This window comes from Cyprinus carpio, chromosome B8 (genome assembly GCF_018340385.1).
Source record: "Cyprinus carpio isolate SPL01 chromosome B8, ASM1834038v1, whole genome shotgun sequence".
NCBI classification, from domain to species: domain Eukaryota; kingdom Metazoa; phylum Chordata; class Actinopteri; order Cypriniformes; family Cyprinidae; genus Cyprinus; species Cyprinus carpio.
In genome coordinates, this window is record NC_056604.1 from 27,415,277 (window position 1) to 27,436,600 (window position 21,324).

Sequence of the window (21,324 nt, forward strand, 5' to 3'; positions counted from 1 at the left end):
TTCCATGATTAGCGGTAAATCCCCATCACCTGCTTTCAAATGGAGCTGCAGTTAATACACAGAGCCGTAGTTCACTGAGAAGCTATGCTATATCGAGTTCATTATCAAAGGCGATTCATCTTCAATAATGAACTCCATATAGCGTAGCTTCTCAGTGAACTACGGCTCTGTGTATTAACTGCAGCTCCATTTGAAAGCAGGTGATGGGGATTTACTGCTAATCATGGAACGGGCTTTACTGACGAGATGCGCATGATGATATCATTCTCCCTTCATATCCAGGTGCCCTGCTGCCTCATTCCCACTGTCTTGCAGGTTCTCTCCTCCTTGACCACTGCTCTCACCTCCTCTTGGACTAGGCGACGCCTTTCCTTCCCTTTGATGGAATCAATGTGGGGAGTTGAAAAGGAACCCAGTCCAATCCTGCCTCTTGCTACCACTCCCACCAGCCTGTTGTGATCTAATCATAATCGTGAATTATCTCATCATAAAGCCCTACTGCATGCCTGAAAAAAGGGTTAAAAAATGTCAGTGTCTGGGAAAAAGAGAAGAGCAGACATTTGGAAAAATTTGAAAAAGCGTGAGGACAGAAAAAGAGAACTCAATTTAGTACAGTTTTCAGTGCACACACCTGAAGTGCACAAACAGAAAGCTGCCTCTGAATTGATACAGAATTGATTTCTCTTTCATGTCCTGTCACTCTTGAATGGATAAATACACACAACATTGGCAAAATGTCCATTTTGGCAAGTGTTCACATTAGGGGTGTCACCGACTAAGGATTAACAAAGTCAATTTGTAATTTTTGGATCTTTTCTGTTTGTCGACTGATAGTCGAATCATATGTTTGGGGGCGGGGGGCTAAATACATTAAGTCAAGTCAAGTCACCTTTATTTATATAGCGCTTTAAACAAAAAAGATTGCGTCAAAGCAACTGAACAGCATTAATTAGGAAAACAGTGTGTCAATAATGCAAAATGACAGTTAAAGGCAGTTCATCATTGAATTCAGTGATGTCATCATGCAGCTCAGTTCAGTTTAAATAGTATCTGTGCAATAATTTGCAATCAAGTCAACGATATCGCTGTAAATGAAGTGTCTCCAACTAAGTAAGCCAGAGGCGACAGCGGTAAGGAACCAAAACTCCATCGGTGACAGAATGGAGAAAAAAACCTTGGGAGAAACCAGGCTCAGTCGGGGGGCCAGTTCTCCTCTGACCAGACGAAACCAGCAGTTCAATTCCAGGCTGCAGCAAAGTCAGATTGTGCAGAAGAATCATCTGTTTCCTATGGTCTTGTCCCGGTGGTCATCTGAGACGAGGTCTTTACAGGGGATCTGTCTCTGGGGCTCTAGTTGTCCTGGTCTCCGCTGTCTTTCAGGGCTGTAGAGGTCCTTTCTAGGTGCTGATCCACCATCTGGGCTGGATACATACTGGATCCGGGTGACTGCAGTGACCCTCTGACTTGGAAGCAGACTGGATCTGGTGGCTACGGTGACCTCGGAATAAGAGAGAAACAGACTAATATGAGCGTAGATGCCATTCTTCTAACTATGTAGCAAGTACATTGGGTGTTATGGGAAGTGTTCCCGGTTCCGGTTTACCTAATTAATGCAGCCTAAAAATCCTTTAACGGATTTGTATATTAGAAGTGTATTAGTATGTTATGTGTAAGCCAGGTTAAAGAGATGGGTCTTTAATCTAGATTTAAACTGCAAGAGTGTGTCTGCCTCCCGAACAATGTTAGGTAGGTTATTCCAGAGTTTGGGCGCTAAATAGGAGAAGGATCTGCCGCCCGCAGTTGACTTTGATATTCTAGGTATTATCAAATTGCCAGAGTTTTGAGAACGCAGCAGACGTGGAGGAGTATAATGTAACAACAGCTCGTTCAAATAATGAGGTGCTAAACCATTCAGGACTTTATAAGTAATACCAAGAGTCAATTCAGACATTCGACAGTCATAATTACTGACGTTAGCACACAGGGAAAATGTGTAGCCTAATGGACACCTAAGCAGATACAAAAATAATGTTTTATGTTTTGATGAAAAGATAGTTAACATTAAACATCTGCGAAACCCTAAGAATTCACAATTTTTTTTACAGCAGTGCTCTCATTATACAACATTATGTATACAATGTTATGTATATGACAGTAGTTATGGCAGTTGCAGCGCAGCATTCTTTGCTAAATATTGTTCAAACAATACCCATGGCGTATTTGACAATGCCAGGTCAGTAATCAGGTTAGAATTCAAGTTTATTCAAATCAAATCAAGAGAGGAAAGGCTTAAAAAAATACCAGAATTAGGTACAAGTTTCCATTTTATATTTTAAAGAACTTTTAAATGTGTTTTTGCAAGTTTGGACACTTCCAACCTTTAAAAAAAAACATACATTTACTCTCTCTTCTTTTAATATCATTTGCAAATGAAGGGTGCTACTTGATTTTTTTTCTTTTTTTCTGAAAAAAAATGGTGGAAAAAAAAACAAAATCTGAAACTAAATGTAAGATATGCTGATTTTCTCTGGTTCAATATCTGTATCCTGTCCAGAGAAGTCATTAATGTTAATAAATTTACATTATTTCGGTTTTACAGCATGAGTAAACCCAAATGGAGCACTATAGTTTATTCTTCTCCTGCACACTTGGACGATCACACTTTTTCCATATTTAGTATGATCTCATTGTGTTGAAGACCGAATGAATGGTGCATTTGTTCAGTTTTATTCCAGCACAACAAATAGAGCTCACACCCCTAAGTAGTGACATAGCAAATGGGCAGTAAAGTTAAAGAGCTGTGAAGTGAAGAGTTCACACAGTGAGGGTCTGTTATATAAACATTTTGCTCTGTTCTGGCCCGTTTAATAAACTATTCCAGTCGGTTCTTCTCTTCTATATCTAAAGTCTTGCTTTTCTATTTTTTCTTAGGGCCCACTTCCCTTGAGAGATGACAATGGAATTGTTCTGCTCGGGGAGAGAGCTGCTAAATGTCGGGCTTACGCCAAGGCCCTGCACTACAAGGAACTTGAGTTTCAAAAGGGCCCTTCACCACTCATTTTAGAATCCCTCATCAGGTAGGAAACAAAAAACTTCTTAGGTCTGAAGATAGTCTAGATGCCTAGATGGCTTTATTTCATTTTACTCTATATATTTTACTTAAAGGGATAGTTCATTTAATCAAAATTCCATCCCCATTTAAACACTCTCATGTCAGTCCAAACACGTATGATATAGAGGTGTTTAAGATTAACTACATGAAAACAAAAATTACATTAACAGCTAGAAGAATAAGCACTTCTAGTTTTTTTTCAGACAATGGATTTCTTTTGAGAATTGTTGCTGTCTGAATTCAGTTTCATCAAAGGATCAATGCAGATAATACTTCACACGTGACAAGAAACAATAACCATCAATAGGGCTTTAGTCTCCAAAGCTAGATTTTCTCTCATGATCTTATGTCACCCCAAGGTCCTGAAAATTCAGCAGAAATTTAAATATGCACTCTGTCCTCATTTTTTAAACACACACCTACATGCTGTACTGTATATTTAAAAGGTCCCCTTACACTGTTTATAAGTATGCTCTAAACATATTTTGCCGTTTTAAGCAGCAAACCATGAAGTGTCTCAAGTTGCCTCGACTGTTCCTGCATTGATTGCTTGTTTTGGGATGTCATCAGATTTCATTTTAAATGTGGTCTTTGAATTACTGGAAGGTGCTTTGGGATTTGAGTTTCCCCTTAATTCCTCCATAACAGTTTAGGTGTAATGTCCTTCACAGAGACATTTGCTAGTGTGTTCTGTTCAAAGTTTTAAAATAATAACTGTTCCATCTGATCTGATAGCTTTTCAAGAATAAAAGTAAGTGAAGATGTCCAAATACAATAAAAGATGCTTAGTGATGCATCTTTTATTGATTTGTCCATTTCTATGAGTTCATGTAATGCAAGTGGACTGCATGATGCAAAACCAAATTTCATTTGCTTTTGCGTCATTGTTTGGGCCCGATCTGCTCTACAAACTAGAACAGCATATTTGTTATGGAGTAGCATATAGTTAGGAATGTTTGACTAAGTCTTAAAGGGTTACTCCACCCCAAAACAAAAATAACGACTTTATTCAATAATTCCTTTGTCAACAGTCTGTGTCTGTCCATATCACCGTATGCTGCGTGTGCTCTTCTGTATCATCCACGCCACAGAAGAGCATACGCACCATACGGTGAGACACATAGGAGACTGTTGACAAAGGAATTGTTGAATAATGTCGTTATTTTGTGTTTTCTTCGCTTACAAAAAGTGTTCCCATTGCTTCATATAACCCAGATTGCATCTCTGATGGCAGATGGAGTATTCTGACGACGACTTTCAAACCTTTTATGGACCTTGACACTGTTATTTACTTGGCAGTCTATGGGACAGTCACAGGCCTCCCGGTTTTCATCCAAAATATCTTAAATTGCGTTCCGAAGATGAACGAAGCTTTTACGGGTTTGGAACAACATGGGAGTAAGTGATTAATGACAAAATTTTCATTTTGGGGTGGAGTATCCATTTAACTAATCTAAGATGGGCTAATCTTCAATTTTGAGCTCATTCTAATGCCGTAGTGATGTCTGTTCTCATCATTGTTTCCATTCACCTTTTTGTTTTACACTGCAACCTTACAGAGTGCTAGATCTGTTTTTCCCCCCAACCTTTTAATTTGACTCCTTCCTCTTTTAATCTATTCTGTATCTGGCTCGGCCCTCCCATGGAGCTGTTTCTAATTTCAGAGGACTTAAGGAGTGCTTGAAGATAATTTCAGTGCATCCCAGCTGCATCCACCTCTCCAGTATTTCCCTTCAACACACTTCAGTCTTAGCAAAGGCCTTTGTTAGCTGTGCACTTATTTTTCTACTTGAATTTGGAAAAAAATATGGTGGGTTCCCTTTTGTCAATTGGTGGTTAAAGAGATCTTTTTAGTCTCAGGTCACATTCCTCACTTTTTTTTAGATCATGACTTTAATTTGCTTGATTGAGCTAATATCTTTTTGGAAAACTCTGATTACTTCAAAACACAAACAGTGCTTGAAATTATTACTGAAAAACATCGGCTAATTTAGTTAGAATAGGTAGAATTGATTTGTCTTTGCATTATCCACAAATGTAAACTCTCAGTACATTTCAGAATGAAATCAGTAATGATCAGTTGTCTAGTCAAGAAGCTTGTGATTGTGGACGAGAGACTTCTCGTCTATCCCTTACCCTATGCACCTTATGAATCTTCAAATCCCGCAGACGGCACACCCGATACTCACTCACTGGCTAATTCGTATTGCACACAGAAATGGTAAGAGTAATTGCTGGTTCTTGGTCAGAAATTGCCAGTTCATGGTCAAAATAAATTGCCAGTGACATCTACTTTACAACCCTTCTCTCAACTTGTCAGACTGTGAAATGGCAGTGGAATGGCACAGAGCCATGCAATGGCCACCTGTGGTCTGTTTCACATAGTCCTTCTTCACAGTCTGACAAGTTGTAAAGTAGATGTCCCTGGCAATTTATTCTGACCATGAACCAGCAATTTCTGACCATTCATTGGTGATTTTTTTTTTTTTTTTTTTTTTTTAGTGGTCCAGGTCGATTCAGTATTGTTCTAATATTGTTTCTATGTCTGCTGTTTGGAATGTGTTTCTGAACAGTGTTTGTCTGTGTTTGTTACTGAATGTGCTCCACCTTTGTCAAAATAATGCATCTCTGAATTAGTAATAAGGCATTTTCTCATGGAACTTCAACTAAAGTTTGGAGACTGAGCCAGTTCTTTGGCCTGGTACTGATTGTATTCTCTTTCTTGGGTTTATTTTTTGTCTTGTTTGTGTTTTATCATAATACAAGAACACTCTTTTGTGTGGTAAATAACAAAGCTAAGAAATGCTGAGAAAGTTAGAGAAAAAGACTGATTTGTTTGTTTTCCGTGATTTGTGATGAGACTTGATTTTGTATTGCTTGTCATTCGATAAAAATGTGTAGTAGAATATGGTAGGATGTAGTCTTTGAATTTTTTTTACTGGGTTTGTAAAAATACCAAGATCAAGAAATAACCTCATGAGGGTCTGCAATGACATTGAAGGTAATTAAATGATGACTGTTTCCATTAAAACTATTACTAATAGTAATCAAATGATTAATGGTTCATTTTTTACTTTTTGTGCCATTAAATCATTTTATATACTTTAAGTTCCCATTTGCTTATTGTTCTGGTGCATTTTAATTTTTCTGTTCTTTTCTGTTCTTAGGAATTAAGTGCTTTCGGTTGAACAACATTTGTACATTTACTAGCACATATTTTTCCGCTTGGTGCTTCTGAGGAGAGTCTTGAGTGACAAAACCCTAAGCTGTAGAGTTTCATGCCAGGTCTTATATGACATGAAGAACGACTTTGAGAAACAAATTATGTCAGCCAGTTGGGCACAGGAAGTCCTCCAATGCACTGAAAGGTCATGTAAGGCCTTACAATTCCTGGAAGCATAACCTCAGCTGGACCTTCCAGAATGCACAGAGATTCTGCACTAGCTGAAATGAAATGGAATGTGCACATGTTAATGTAGGTTTTATGTATTATCGGGAGAAATTATTCGATTAATGTTTCAGGTGATGGTTTGATATTTGTTTATTTCTTGATTAATGGCCTTTACCTTGCTTGTCACTTTTTATTTACTTTTTCATTTTATCTTTTTTTAATTTTGTGGTTGTCTGTTAGGGGTCTATGGCCATGCTGTCTGCATAACCTGGCTGTGATAGCTGTATGAATCAACCTTGACAAAGATCATATGAATTCTGAGATCGACAATCAAGGCAACAACTGCTTGATATAGTGGTCAAGCAAATAGAGTGGCTGTTCTTGAAGGTCAAGAGTAGTGATTTTGGAATGTTGTGTGTATTTTGTGTTTATTCATGTTTGTCACTCCCGCTAATTGTGAATTCCTTTTTGTTCATTTTGTACTAAAGCAGACACACAGTATTTAGGTAATTTTTTTTTTTTAAATACAATTTATTAATCATCCAATATTTTACTTTTTACACAGTTAATTTTGCTGTACCAGTGAATTTTCTATAATGTCTCTGAACTGACAAATTGTTTGTAATTGTACATTTTGTGTGAATGGCTTACATCAGCTTGTTGCTTAGTCTTGTCTAGTCTTTCAATGATCATGTGCATAAAATCCTCTAGAAAAAGCTAAAGAAAAATAAAATATTTAAGAGATAAATACCATGTATAAAATGCAATTTACAATCAAACATCGTTTCATCACATATTCAGTCCTATCATTCTGTTATACAAATGCATTCCCCCTGAAAAAGTTTGCCCAGTTTAAGCTGTAGATTATGTGGATCCGTTGATGCCAAGGTTTAGTGGTAAGCAGGAACATAAATTGAGTTTTGCCAAGTCTTTATGGTACAAAGCTTTGTGGTCGGATCTTCATCTCCACGCGTTTCAGTGAGTAGTTTGGTCCGTGCCATCCATACCAAGAGATGCCATCTGGATTCTTGGTATGTGACCCATAGCGGTGAAACACACCATTTAGATTTGAGTCAGTGCAGCAGTTGTACCAGTATCCACCTGTGAAAAAACCCCAGTAAGGTTAAGTCAAAGAGTTCATTGCAATAGCAGAATCTTTTGTGGTGGGTGTTTGTTTTTACCTTGGCGAAGATGTGCGCAATTGTCCACACACTTGTCATTGTCTTTGTCTTTAGTGCTGAAGTTGGTGTTGTTGTGGTAACGCAGAGAGTCTCCAGCGTTTCCACTGTAATTGGCAATGAAAAGCTTGTAGCTGTTCATCTCGTTGCTCACTGTAAAGAAGCCATATTCAGCGTAGCGTGTCTTACCCTCCCAGTCCTACCAGAATAAAAAGAAGAAAAAAAAACATACAGACTGTGTCTTATAAGAAAGCTTGCTGTAAGCGATGTTGATTTAAATATTCATGGATTCATATTCCTTTGAGACATTCAACATTGCTTTAATTTATGTGCACACTTGCCTCCATCTCTATTCTCAGCATTGTGGGCTGTCTGGTCAGACGGAAGATTTGTTCGTTGCCGATCCAGAAGTCACCACGTATTGTACCAAAACCATTCTTATACTGCTTCCAGTCGCGGTTGAAGCTTGTCAGACCAATCTTGCGTCTCTGAATGACGGTCCAGCCACCACCATTGTTCTCCATGTCACAATACACCTGGAGAAACCAAAACATCTGGGGATTCATGACAAATCCTCTTTCAAATTGAACACCCTGCTTGTATGAAGACTTACATTTAGTTCAGGTGTTCCAAGGAAGTCATCTTTTGGTAGTTTATACTCTCCAGAAATTTTGTAGTTCTTGTTGTAAAGGGATGCACAATCATAGGTTGCATCTGAGGGAGAGAGAATTCTTGATTTAGGTTTTAAAGCCAGGTGCTTTTGAAAAACAAGGGATTTCAACCTAGTGGGATCCACAAACAGAGGACACTTCAGTGTGCTTTAAGCTATGTGTGTCTGTGCAGCTAGCACTTTCCTATCAAAGCCTCACTGTTTGCATGGTTGGAAGTGGGAAAAAGGAAACACTGCATGACAAATTACTAATTGGGTATTAAACTACAGCTTTGCAACATGCTTCGTTTAACATCTCTTTCTGGTTTGAAAGAATAATAGTCCAGTAGTTTTGGGGAAAAATGCTCCATCGTTCTTGTGGGTTCAGAGTAGAAATCACAAATTACCTGCTGTGACTTGGCTACTGTTGTAAAGTCAGACATTCCTGCACATACCGATTATTACCTACTGATTACCTCTAACTGGTGCCCAGACATTTCAGAGCTCCTTGTTAATGGTTCCCTTTATTAAAACATGTGCGTTTGAAGAATTCCATGTGTGTGCATTAATGCATTCTGTTTGGATGAAACTAGACGACCCTTTATTTTTATTTTCCTCTAATTTTCTTGTCACATGCTACGGTATGATACAATTTGCTGTCAATTTTTTCTTGGTTCTAAAATTTCTCAAATCTCACTCGCTTACTGGATAGTGTAACATGATAAAATAAATATCTTCCATTGCAAAGTAGAGGTCTGTTTCCTCCCTATTAAGTCAGGAATTTGGAAATGCTGCAATGGATATTGAATTTCGAAATAACCCAAGAAATAATCATGTAATTTTTTGTGAAAAATGCCTAAGAAATAAATATACAGGGAACCTATAGCTAGAATAATCACTGAACACATATTTACATGAATCTTTCCTTAAACATGAGGTGGGCATTAGGTTGAGATGGGCTACATTATCCCTTGACTTTTTCAGGACATCCATCGACGCTCTAAGGTATGTCAACAGCCAGCATATGTGACCTGTGACCCTGCTGAGTTCAGAAAGTAGAGTAACACATGGGGTGTGCTTGAAACTAAGCTTTCCAGCACATGTTGAGTTGCGTGTCAAGACTCACCTGAAGTGCTCTGCTGTGGAGCAGATTGAGCTGCCTGCAGCTGCATGATTTCGATCTTATTGTAGATTTCTGAATATTTGCTCTCGGCCTCTGTGACCCGGGCCTCGTGCTGCTGGTTAAGCTTTTCCAGCTCCATCATCTGCCGCACGACCTTCATAAGATCAGACTCCTGCTTCTTGCTCATTTCTTCCAGCATGCTACTCAGACTGGCCACCTGAACCTTTAGGGAGCGTACCTCATCACAGCATTGTGCTGGCTTTGCTGGTTTGGGTGTTGCCAAGTTCTTCTTGAAGGAACTCTGAGCCATCGCCTGACCTAGGAGTAGCAGCAAAAGAGTCAAGGATGTAGCTGTCATCTTCACAACTTTTCGTTGTTATGTGCGGAGAAAGTTTGAGTGGTCTGTCTTTTGTGGAAGACGCTGATCGATCCTGGCTGTGTTGCTTTCTTGAATACTTGTCAGATGAGAGGGCACGAGAAAAATGTTAGAAGAACTCTTCTTGAACTGAAGTTTAGAACTGTAGAATATTCTCCGGCCAGGTTTCTCTCCTCTGCACTTCAAAATCAGATGTCTGCTCACACCGAGGGCCTGCAGTGGATGCAGCTTAAATATCTTTTCACGTGTGTTGTGCCCTCCCCTTTTGCTCAGGCCTACAGTCATTGACCCCCCCACCACCTACCACTTCTAAGCCCTCCCCACCCTTTCCCCCGGTGAAATTTTTTTCCCCGCCTCTCGTCTGGTCACACCCTACAACACGTGTGCCATGCACCTCACAGTACTTCCATTTTGTACAAGCAGAGTTTGTTTGTATACAGCAGATTGCATGAAGACGCTTTGTTCTGTGAACGTCATACATTGTCTGATATTCTGATCTTTTCTTGTAAAGAAAAGTGCTCTTCCTCTTGACATCCTCTTATTGAAGAGACTTGTGAGAGGAAGCTGTGCTTTCTTCCATTCTTTTAATTTCTCAGAACCAGCTTGTAATTTTTGGAGTAAGTGCTAGGTGAAATGCTTCTAGCTTTTAATCTACCAATTAAAGGAGTGGTTCTATTTTTTTTTTTTTTTTCAGGTGGTAGACCTCTTCAGAAGTTAAACAAAAATTTGGACCAATTAACTCATCCAAATTATGTATTTTCATCAATCCTGTTTTTAGCTACAAGCCATAATTTTGCCAAAATGTTGCTTTTTTGTTTTTTCATCAAATCATTTTTATTTGTATAGGGCTTTTGATAATACATATTGTTTCAAATGAGCTTTACAGACAATGATGTTATTGTTTATAATATTTTAAAATCTTATTATTATTATTGAGATTTCAATAAAATGAGCATCTAACTGCCTCCTAACAATAATATTTTTAAAAAAATCTATGCCTTCACTTTTCTGTTCTCTAATTATACTCATAATTATTTTGAACATTGACTGAAACCTTGTGTAATAGGCACATCTTGTGTTTATTGCCATCTTATGAATAATCGCTTGTTGTATTTCTCAAGTGTATGTCACTTTGGATAAAACGTTCTGCCAAATTAATTAATGTAAATGTAAATAATGAACTAGATTACTATTTTAGACTGAATGAACTGACCCTTAAGTGACTAAAACATTACTGGATATCAGAAACCCCTTATCCTAAAATCAGTAACAGGTAATTCATTGGACTGTGCTTTTTGGTCAAATTCATTTTTGTTTTGTTTTTATTACCATAACACCATGACAACACTGGACGCAACAATTGTCATGCTGCGCCACAACAGCTAAAGTCTGTCTGCACTGGATGCGACAAAGTGACGTTGCAAATCATTTGAACTTTGTGTCAGTATGTCATAAACGAGGCAGCAGTTTACTGTCAGGGATTTGTCGTGTTGCATCGTGTTGTGTAGTGCTGCCCTGCGCTGCACCGTAACCAGTGTTTACAGCATCACTGAGCCCAGTAGTGTTATAGTGTCCTATGGTGTATTATCTATAGAGTCCTATCAGTGTTGAGCAGTAACTAGTTACTAGAAACTTAGTTACTGTAATAATATTACTTTTTGCAGTAACTACTAGTGTAACTAATTACCAATAAGATTTCTGTAATATTACAGAGTAATATAGCTTAGTTACTTAGTTACTTTTGATGCCTCAACCCCGCTGATTTAAAATCCAACAATCAAATAATTCCTAGATTTATTTTCATAATTTTCATGACTCACACATGCATGTGATGTCCCCAGTGCAGCAGGCAAGCTTGGAATATAGACAAGCTTACATTCAACAGATAGAAATATTGCATTATGTTGATTTTGTCAGGAAAAAAAGATGATCTGAACACTGTTGTGTAAGTTGTGGCTTTACTTTACTCTGGCATTACATCCCACCCACATCCCTCTGATCAGCATGTGGTACATTATATTACTATAATTACAAATCTTTTTGGAAAAATAATCAGTTTCTTACAAACTTACGTGATTTGATTAAATACATAATGAAATATAAAATATTATACGGGTAACAGAGAAATTACAATTAGCTTTAAGCTACACATGACAATTAATGAGATTAATACAACACTTCTACTTGAATTTCACTATCAATCACTATTGAGTGTTTGTAATAACTTCTGACTGTGATCCAATGTGGATTTTGATCAAATGATGAGGAAGAAATATGTTGTTAGTAACATTCTAGAAGAATTTTATGTGGAAGACACAGTGCAACTTATGTGAGGCATGAAGAAAAAGTAATGTAAGTAGTAGTGTAACTAATTACTGTTGCCAGAAAGTAATAAGTAAAGTAATAATATTACTTTTGAAAGTAGTAACTAGTAATGAGTAATATATTACATTCTTTGAGTAACTAGCCCAGCACTGAGTCCTATAGTCCTATATGTTTTGTCACACTGTGCCGCTCGCCTCTGGTGTAGACACAATGTAAGACAGTTAATTTCATAATTTGTCTGTCAGCCTAGAGTATGTTTGCACTGTACTGAAGTGATTGACAGCTTCCTTATAAAGGAAGATCTCTTTGTTCACTTTCTATATATAACTTGTTCACAGTTTGAATAATTAAAAAAGAAAAAAAAAAGCTGCTAGCTAGAACACTGCAAAGTTTCTGGGCTGAGAGACATTTTTAAATCAAATCCATAACTGTGATGATTGACAATTATAACCATGGCAAAAGACGGGACAGAAAAATAAATTATACTATTTGTCAAAATAGATATGTGCACTAAATCTTGGAGTGTAAATGCAGATTAATAGACCTGCCACTTGTTTATTTAATACATGTGTTTCTCTGTTCTTCATTTTATTGCTAACATTTTACTGAACCTTTTTTAAACATTGTTTACTTAATATTTGAAGGCTACATGCTGAATCACAAGGAGATATCATTATGAAATAAATGTTTTTTCTCTTATACATATTCGACACAAGTTCCCTTTTATTCAGTAATTTTTGAAACCTCCATTTGCCAAAATAACAGCTTTGAGTTTTCTCCTATAATGCCTGATGAGGTAAGAGAACACCTGACGAGATCAGAGACCATTCCTTCATCCAGAATCACTCCAGACCCTTCAGATTCCCAGCTCCATGACTGCGCTTCTTGTCTTCAGTTCACCCCACTCCTTGTAGGCCCACAACATTAAAAATACAGCACTATATTTCATTGTACACAAGGGGTACCTTTTATCCCTGTACCAAACCCATATAGAATGTTTGTTGCTAAAAAGCTAATATTTTAGTTACATCTGACCATAGAGGCCAGTTCAGTTTGAAGTCCCAGTCGTGTCTGACAACTGAATATGCTGTTGTTTTTGGATGAGAGCATTTTATTTTATTTATTTATTTATTATTAATTTTTTTTTTTTTTTTTTTTTGAAACCCTCCCAAACAACATGTGGTGTAGGTACTGTTTGCATAGGCGCGGGAAGTGGGGGTGCTGTTTTTTTTCTGTGGGCAACTGTTTAACTGTTGGCAATAATAAAAAATAAATAAAAAAATCTGAGTGTCTATTTACACTAAGTGCAAATATGTCACCTTGTTGGCAGAGACACCAGCTACATCCACCAACGTGTGACTATAATCGACTGGCTAGTAAACATTACAAAAGACGGTCCTCAAGTGTCAGATTCAGTGGCGTAGGTGATATAGCGTGTGTAATGCTCCTTTTGATGCGATTGACCCATGTTTGAATCTGCCTTATGGCAAACTTTTTTTCTCCCTTTTCAAATTTCATATCACATCAGAAAAGCATTTATTTAAAAAAAATAAATAAATAAATAAGAAAATAATCAAAAAGTTGAAAATAAAGTATCAGGTAGGGTTAGGGTAGGTCTAGGGCTTTTGTCCCAATAAGGTGCCAACCATTTAATAATTTGAATTAAATCAATATATTTATTTGAAATAAATCAATATATTTATTTGAAATAAATCAATAAGTTATTATTGCATACTGTTTTATAATGTATTACAATGCTGAGGTGCAGATAATTGCCACTATTTGCAATAAGTAATTAGCAGACTATCCTGCTATTTTGACATAGTATAAATAGAATCTAGCTATTTGGACTTAGTGTAAATAGCATAATCACAAAAAAACATACTGCTATTTTCACGTAGTGTAAATAGGATCTATCGCACAAACCCCCCTCCCCCTCCCGCACATAAAGCACCCCAACCTAAAACATCTTCCCGCACCCCTGACTGTTTGATTTTTTTTAAGGTTTTCTGATCCTGAGACTTAAGTATTTTCTGCAGTTCTCCAGCTGTGGTCCTTGGAGAGTCTTTAACCACTCAAACTCTCCTCCTCACCATGCATTAGGACAATAGTGACATACGTCCTGATCCAAGTAGATTTGTAACATTTTCTGTTGAATGGATATTCTTAATTATTGCCCTGATGGTGGAAATGGGGATTTTCACTGCTCTAGCTCTTTTCTTAAAGTCAATTTCTAATTTGTGAAGCTCAGTTATCTTTTGCTACAAATCAGAAATATGTTCTTTGGTTTTTCTCATTGTGATGGATGATTAAGGGAATTTGGCCTTTGTTTTCCTTTCTATTTATATTCCTGTGAAACAGGAAGCCATGGCTAGATAAGTTCATAATCACCCTGGTGTGCTCAAAATTTTAATTATGAATGGGAATATACTTCACAGATATTTTACTCATAAGAATTTCTAGGGGTACCAATAATTGTGTCCAACGTGTATTTGAGAAAAACATTTTCCCCCATTTTCAGTTGTTTTAGTTCAATGAACGGTTAGATTTATTTATTTATTTATTTATTTAATAAAAGATCAAAGTGATTAATAATGCAGGTCTATCTTCACAGTCTTCTTTGATCAAATTTACCAAGGGTACCAACAATTCTGACCGCACGTGTGTGTATGTGTGTGTGTGTGTACATATAATATATATATATATATATATATATATATATATATATATATATATATATATATATATATATATATAGGTGCCTTCTACTGAAATTTTGGTATCGTGACAACACTAATGACAGGTTTATGTTCCCTCTTATTCAGACAACAAAACAAAACAGATGTCAAGGGGCGGGTTTTTTTTTTTTCTTCCCAGAAAAGAAAAAAAAACACTTATAGACAAGACATGCTCCTGTAACAGTAATGATACTCTTAAGAGGGTGTTAGGAAGCTGTTTACGATGTCATACCGCTGTGTGAGACTGCAAGTGTCTGGTATGGAAAAAGAGTTAAATGGAAAAATATTCTAGACACAGGGACTTTGCGTGCAATTTTTATTTTTATGTTTTACGTTTCATAATGATTAATATTTACATATCTTTGCACTGTGTGTACATTCCAATGTTATCAGATTCACTGGAATGTGTATGTGATGCCCAATTTTTAAAAGAGAAAAACCGATTTGTTTTTTTATTTATTTTATTGCAGAAAATATTATTCAGGAATGTGCTCCTCAACTCAAAGGTACTATTAGCACAGCTGAAGTCAATGAGGATGTTGTCTGATTGCCATCGGCCACAGCCAGGCATCCAGATGTTTCTCAGCAGCTTTGGGATCTTCAGACTGTCGTGAGACCCCAAGTGTCTGCTAATTAACGTTCTTTAGTTCAGCTGAAATGTGTTTAGGTTGAAGAGCAGCAATTTCATCCTAAAGTCCAAAAGCTATCAGACTTTCTGCCTCTGAAGTGCACAAATAAAGTTTCTTTTTACAAACCCTGTTGCTGAAGCACTTTAAATTGTTTGGCTAAAACTGTGTTCTTCAAATGAAAAAAGGAAAAACTTACTTTATTTGTATTCATTTATTTCCTAAGAAAAACATTATCTGGCTTTATCCTGAAAAAACTAAGGACTTCAACATCCAAACACTTTTAAGGCAAAGTGTTATTCTGTCTGAAGCGCTGGTTGTAACTGTTCACAATGTAACTTTTCACATCACTGTTCACAGTGGAACAGATGGCGCTAGAGATTTCCTTTACACCCCGCATTTATTACCAAATGCATGACATAAACTGTCTGGAGGCATTGACATCATATCGCCTGTCGCTGTGTCTTGCTTATTTCCAAACATCATGCAATGATTTATTTTTGCTGTCATGCATCTGTGAGCATTTTACCATGAAATGAATTAAGATTATTATCTTCACATCCCCAACCAAACATGCGCTGGCTGACCCTCAGCGTTTCACTGTAATGTATGTTTGAATATTGACCATAGGAGTGAGGCTTATGTTCTCTGTTGTCAAAAGTTTCTGTCGAAACCTTGTTGAGTTTGGGGCTACTTATTTATTTTATCTTTTAAGATCTTTGTCAGTTCTTTTTTCCATCTTTTTATTTTCAATAAACTCTCAGATTAATTCAAATTAACACTAAGATTCAGTTTACACCCATTAATGAAGTCTGTTGAGGGTGATCCAAGTGGCTATATACGCATAATTTCAAAGAAGCTTTGCAAAAAGTTCTACTATGCTATACTAGTTATACAGTACTGTGTAACTAGTATAGTACTATCTATAGACCTTGTGTGGCAGAGACACAAGTGAACAACCATCTTTGTAATTTTGTCTTTGAACTTCTGTTTTTGATGTAGATCTGTAAAATTGCTAGTGAAGAGTAATTAGCTAAAGTAGATTTACTTATTTTAGAGTTAACAAAGGTGATCATCAGCATTGTAATGTTTGAAGTAGATGTCATAACAAATGTCAATAGACCAGGAAGATTTTAAAATGAGTGGTTCATTCATAAATTTATACAACCTTACCTTCACGCTGTGGAAATACAAACTGGAAGACAGAAGACAACGAGTGCAGCACTGAAAGGGGGCTGGGCTACATAAGGTCTATAAGGCTTAAATGGTTAACATTAAAGCATTGTAGACATATTAAGAGCAAGTTTTAGGGCCAGACAGTATATAATAATGGTGTAAATGGTTAAATATAATTCAGAGATATAATCATTATTTGGTTTTGTTCTAAGTGAGAGCCAGCAGTTTTTAATGAAATGAAGATTGGTTTGACCATTGCTAACCATGTTTCCAGCAGATGTATTATAACAATGAACTAGTTATAATACAGCTTACATAATCTTATATAACACAATATCACTTCTTCCAGTGGTGTTTGTGGTCAGACCACAAGGAGATCCACAAGTACCTTGCGTCAGGAATAGCACGTGTTGGAAAAATAGCACCAGACTCGTAAGTAATCAAATGGAAACTATTGTCTAAGCTGCATGTCAAGCCTTTCATGAATATTATTAGAGGAATGAAGTGATTGGCAACAAGTTTTGGGTCCACCCTACTTCAGTTATATAACCTTAACTGACTATGCAGTGTTGTCTGAGCTGAATTGGGAAGTAATAGCTTAATCTTTCATCATGTGCCATGAGGGGAGGAAATGGGAAACATTTAAACATCTGGATTGTTTTCATTTATTGCACTGTGGGTTAACGTTTTTTTTCTGCCTCTGAAAGCTTGGATTCCCAGAGAAAGTTCATCATATGCAGACTATTTCATCAAACCACAGTTAAAGCTGAACACACCAGTGTTCTATTACAGTGCAGTTTTGTGACAACTAATGTTGGTCGTCCTACCCATAATATAGTCCATATATTGGACAACTGCTGCTACTAATCAACACATAATATACTGTAAACTTAAGTACTTTCTTCCAGCTGTGGCAGCTCTGGTTCTGGTGCAGACATGGACATGGAATTTGTCTTTCGACTGTCTTTTTTGTTGGTGTCAGCATTGTTCTCCACCCTTGTTTTACGCAGTGGTTGCAGAAAGTATGCAAAGTATGCTAGCCAGTTATTAAAGGAGATGTAAGTTCCTTGGACACAACAACAATAATAAAAAAAAAGATTATTCAGATTATTCCAGACATCCCCAAATATTAGACAATCCACCCAAATTGTGCAGTCTATGCCTAAAATCCTATTCCTTTAAATAACAACAGTGTAACTAGGGAGAGGCGTGCAGACTATTTCACAAAATTCAGAAGAATAATTTATTTTCTTTGCTTAAAAGGGTTTAACAAATATATTATCTAGACATTTTCTTAACTTAAGTTATTGGTAAATTATTTTTTTAAAGAATCATGGGCTTATCAGTTGACAACTTCCATTAGTCCTTAATGTGATAGTTCACCCAAAAATGAAAATTTGATGTTTATCTGCTTACCCCCAGGGCATCCAAGATGTAGGGGACTTTGTTGCTTCAGTAGAACATAAATTATGATTTTTTTAGCTTCAGGCATTGCAGTCTCTCAGCAGTACATTGCTTGGCTATGGTCACAGAATCTATGAGAGAAAAAAAAAAACATGCACTGAAAAATCCATATTAAACCCTGCGGCTCATTGATGTGTAAAGACACAAAACGATCGTTCTGTGCAAGAAACTGAACAGTATTTATATGTTGTTTTTTTTTGTTGTTGTTTTTTTTACCTCTGATTCACACAATGTCCGAACTGTTAGAACTCTTGTGAACCATAGACATTAAAAGAAATGGACACAGCGACCCCGTTGGATTCAAAGGAGACAAGTGAAGTCAATTAGAAGAATGCACTTCCTGGGGGTCGAGCGTACTGCGCAGACTCAAACTCAGCTTGATGTAGTAAATGTCACGTGAGCAACCTGTCTGACAATTGTAAGTCTTCTAATCGCTGTGCCAAGAGAAATCTGAATCACCCACCAAATCTTGCAGACGTTGTTGAATAATTTTGTCCTGTTGCTTTTATGGACTCTCTATGGGCTTCTCCCTTGACTTCATGCCTCCACGTCCCCCCGATTGCCTCATAGACAGTAAAAGATTGCCTGCGAGCTTTTCCTCCTGTCCATAAGGTAATTTCTCTACTGCGCGACAGAGATTCGCAGGTTATGACGCAATCGTTAGCCTATTTTTACAAAAACTGCTTCTACAGGGCCATAACGTAAGATACAAGGTAATGGGCCCTTTTATTCATTTTCGTGTTTCTTTAGAAATAATGAATGGACAAATGGAGTCTTTAAATGCCTCAGATGTAAAATTATTCACTGTCAAAGTGACGCCAAAATGAATGGGAGTCAATGGAATGCTAACAGCAGGTGGGGGTCCGCTAGCCAATGGCGGCGCCCAGGGATGCTTCAATAAAATATGAAACCCTGCCCCCCTGTTGTGAACGCGCTTCACAGCAGCCTGTATCATCTTCTTCTTGTGGCTTTATGGCGGATCCCAGACTTATAAGTGCATTACCTCTCTCAATGATCTCTACTCTCTACTATCTCTCAAATGGACCATTAACACTCTATCTACAATCTCAATCAGGAGTGTCAATGGTTCACTTGAGAGAAAGGTGGTGGTAATGCATAGGGGTCTGATGAGACACTTATCCTATGAGACGAGACATGAGACTGGGTTCACGAGACGAGAAGAGATTTTTAAAGAAATCCTCAATGATGAAATATATAGGGAGAAATTGTATTTTATTCAACTTAAAAACACAAAATGCAAAAAAGTAGGTGCATTTTGAAATCAAATTGTACTTTATGAAATTAAATATCTATTTTAATCAATTTTATGCAGGTATAAACAACATGTAAACACTGCAAAAGGTTTCGCCACACACTCAACTGACAGGCAAGTAATTGCACAAAATTATATAGTATACATAAAAATAAATAATAAACAATACAAATAATATCCCTTTAAAAAGTAGCAGTCAGTCGAGTTTATTATTTAGTAAACTGATTTCCACTTTAATAAAAAAGTTATTTTTTTTTTCATTTAATTTTTCTCAACTCCTTTTTAATAGTATATACATTTTCACATCAATTTATTAAAAAGTTTAACAAAAAATACATGTTTAGGGCCCTATGAAATGTTTTATTTTTTCTCACCATATTTTTTATATTGTTTTATTGCTACCAAATTCTGTGTTTTAGCATGTCTAACTATTTGAATGCATAACACAACTTAATTTATTCATTTTATTTTTTTCTTAAAGTAGCCTTATTAATTTTTTTTCCGTCAGAAATTCTGTGTTGTGTATTTACATTTTTCTGGTTATCAAATGAAGGCATAAAAAATTAATTTCATAATTTTTCATTTAATTATTAAAAATTAAGCTTTTTACTGCGTAATTTTCCCACTTATCATGCGGCCACTTGCCTGATGTGAACATAATATCTTACATACCTTACATTACATACCACTGGTGAAAGGGCCAGTGTAATGCAAATATATCTGAAAGGTCTGCACGAGGATATCATCACCTTCTAGCGAGACACATTGGATCTCGCGAGATCTCGTGCCATCAGTATCATCAGCATAGCAGTGAAAGCTAACACAGTGTTTCCTGATGATATCTCCCAAGGGTAACATGTAAAGCGTGAAGAGTGCTAGACTAACTGAGACTTGTCATGGCACTTGTATACTGTTGTTGTTTTCTCGTTGGTCTGATGGCTTCTATTGTTCTCATTTGTAAGTCGCTTTGGATAAAAGCGTCTGCTAAATGATTAAATGTAAAATGTAAATGTAAGGGTACTAGTACTGAGCCTTGAGGTACTCCATACTGCACTAGTGATCGATATGATAACTCTTCATTCACTGCTACGAATTGATGGCGGTCATATAAGTACGATTTAAACCATGCTAACGCAATTCTATTAATGCCAACAAAGTTTTCTAGTCTATGCCAAAGAATGTTGTGGTCAATAGTGTCGAACGCAGCGCTAAGATCCAATAGCACTAATAGAGAGATACAACTACGATCAGATGATAAGAGCAGGTCATTTGTAACTCTAATTAGAGCAGTCTCAGTACTATGATACGGTCAAAATCCTGACTGGAAATCCTCACAGATACCATTTTTCTCTATGAAGGAATATATAATACATTTCTGTAATTACATTGTACAGTTGTACTTATTTTTTTATGTAAATACATAGTAATTAAGGCCACTTAATATAAAGTGGGACCATATATATATATATATATATATACATATATATATATATATTATATATATATATATATATATATATATATAAAATAGAGTTGGTCTTGAATCACTTGACATATTACTTGCCCCAATAATACTGTCCTGAGACATTTTTAATCCAGTGTAGCAGAGCTTGTATCCAAAGTACCAGATGCCTTCCTGCTAGCTGCTTCTAGAAACCGCATGGTAGCTTGCACAAAGACATTTTTAGAGCTACTGTTTTCTCTAGACTGACCTCTTCCTCATATTCAGCTGTTCTTTCATTTAATGCCAACTGACCTGAGCAGGTAATTGTGTTCTGTCTCGAACTAATCGAGCATGTAATGTTCTGTTTTTTTAAAGTACAGACTTTACAGCTTCTCAGAGAGAACTGATTGTGCTTCAAATCCCTGAATACTGAATTCAGCCAAACTTTT

General features: G+C 36.7%; 2 protein-coding genes across 3 annotated transcripts in view; one reads left to right on the forward strand and one right to left on the reverse strand.

Annotated features, from left to right (window-relative positions):
- Positions 1–21,324, forward strand: part of LOC109078812 (serine/threonine-protein kinase mTOR-like) — a 94,837-nt gene that overhangs the window by 33,257 nt on the left and 40,256 nt on the right. For both annotated transcript variants that reach the window (XR_006155482.1, XM_042730363.1), the window contains exon 5: positions 2,932–3,077. Coding sequence is in view for 1 of the 2 variants with exons in the window: in XM_042730363.1 (XP_042586297.1) it covers positions 2,932–3,077 (146 nt within the window). In the remaining variant the exon portion in view is untranslated. The remainder of the gene's footprint in view (positions 1–2,931; positions 3,078–21,324) is intronic.
- LOC109100530 (angiopoietin-related protein 7-like) lies at positions 7,014–10,050 on the reverse strand. Its single transcript, XM_019113956.2, has 5 exons — positions 9,457–10,050; positions 8,295–8,395; positions 8,023–8,217; positions 7,685–7,880; positions 7,014–7,604 (listed from the first exon to the last, which is right to left on the reverse strand). Exons 1-5 carry the CDS (start codon positions 9,809–9,811, stop codon positions 7,435–7,437), a joined length of 1,017 nt encoding a protein of 338 aa, XP_018969501.1. The 5' UTR covers positions 9,812–10,050; the 3' UTR covers positions 7,014–7,434.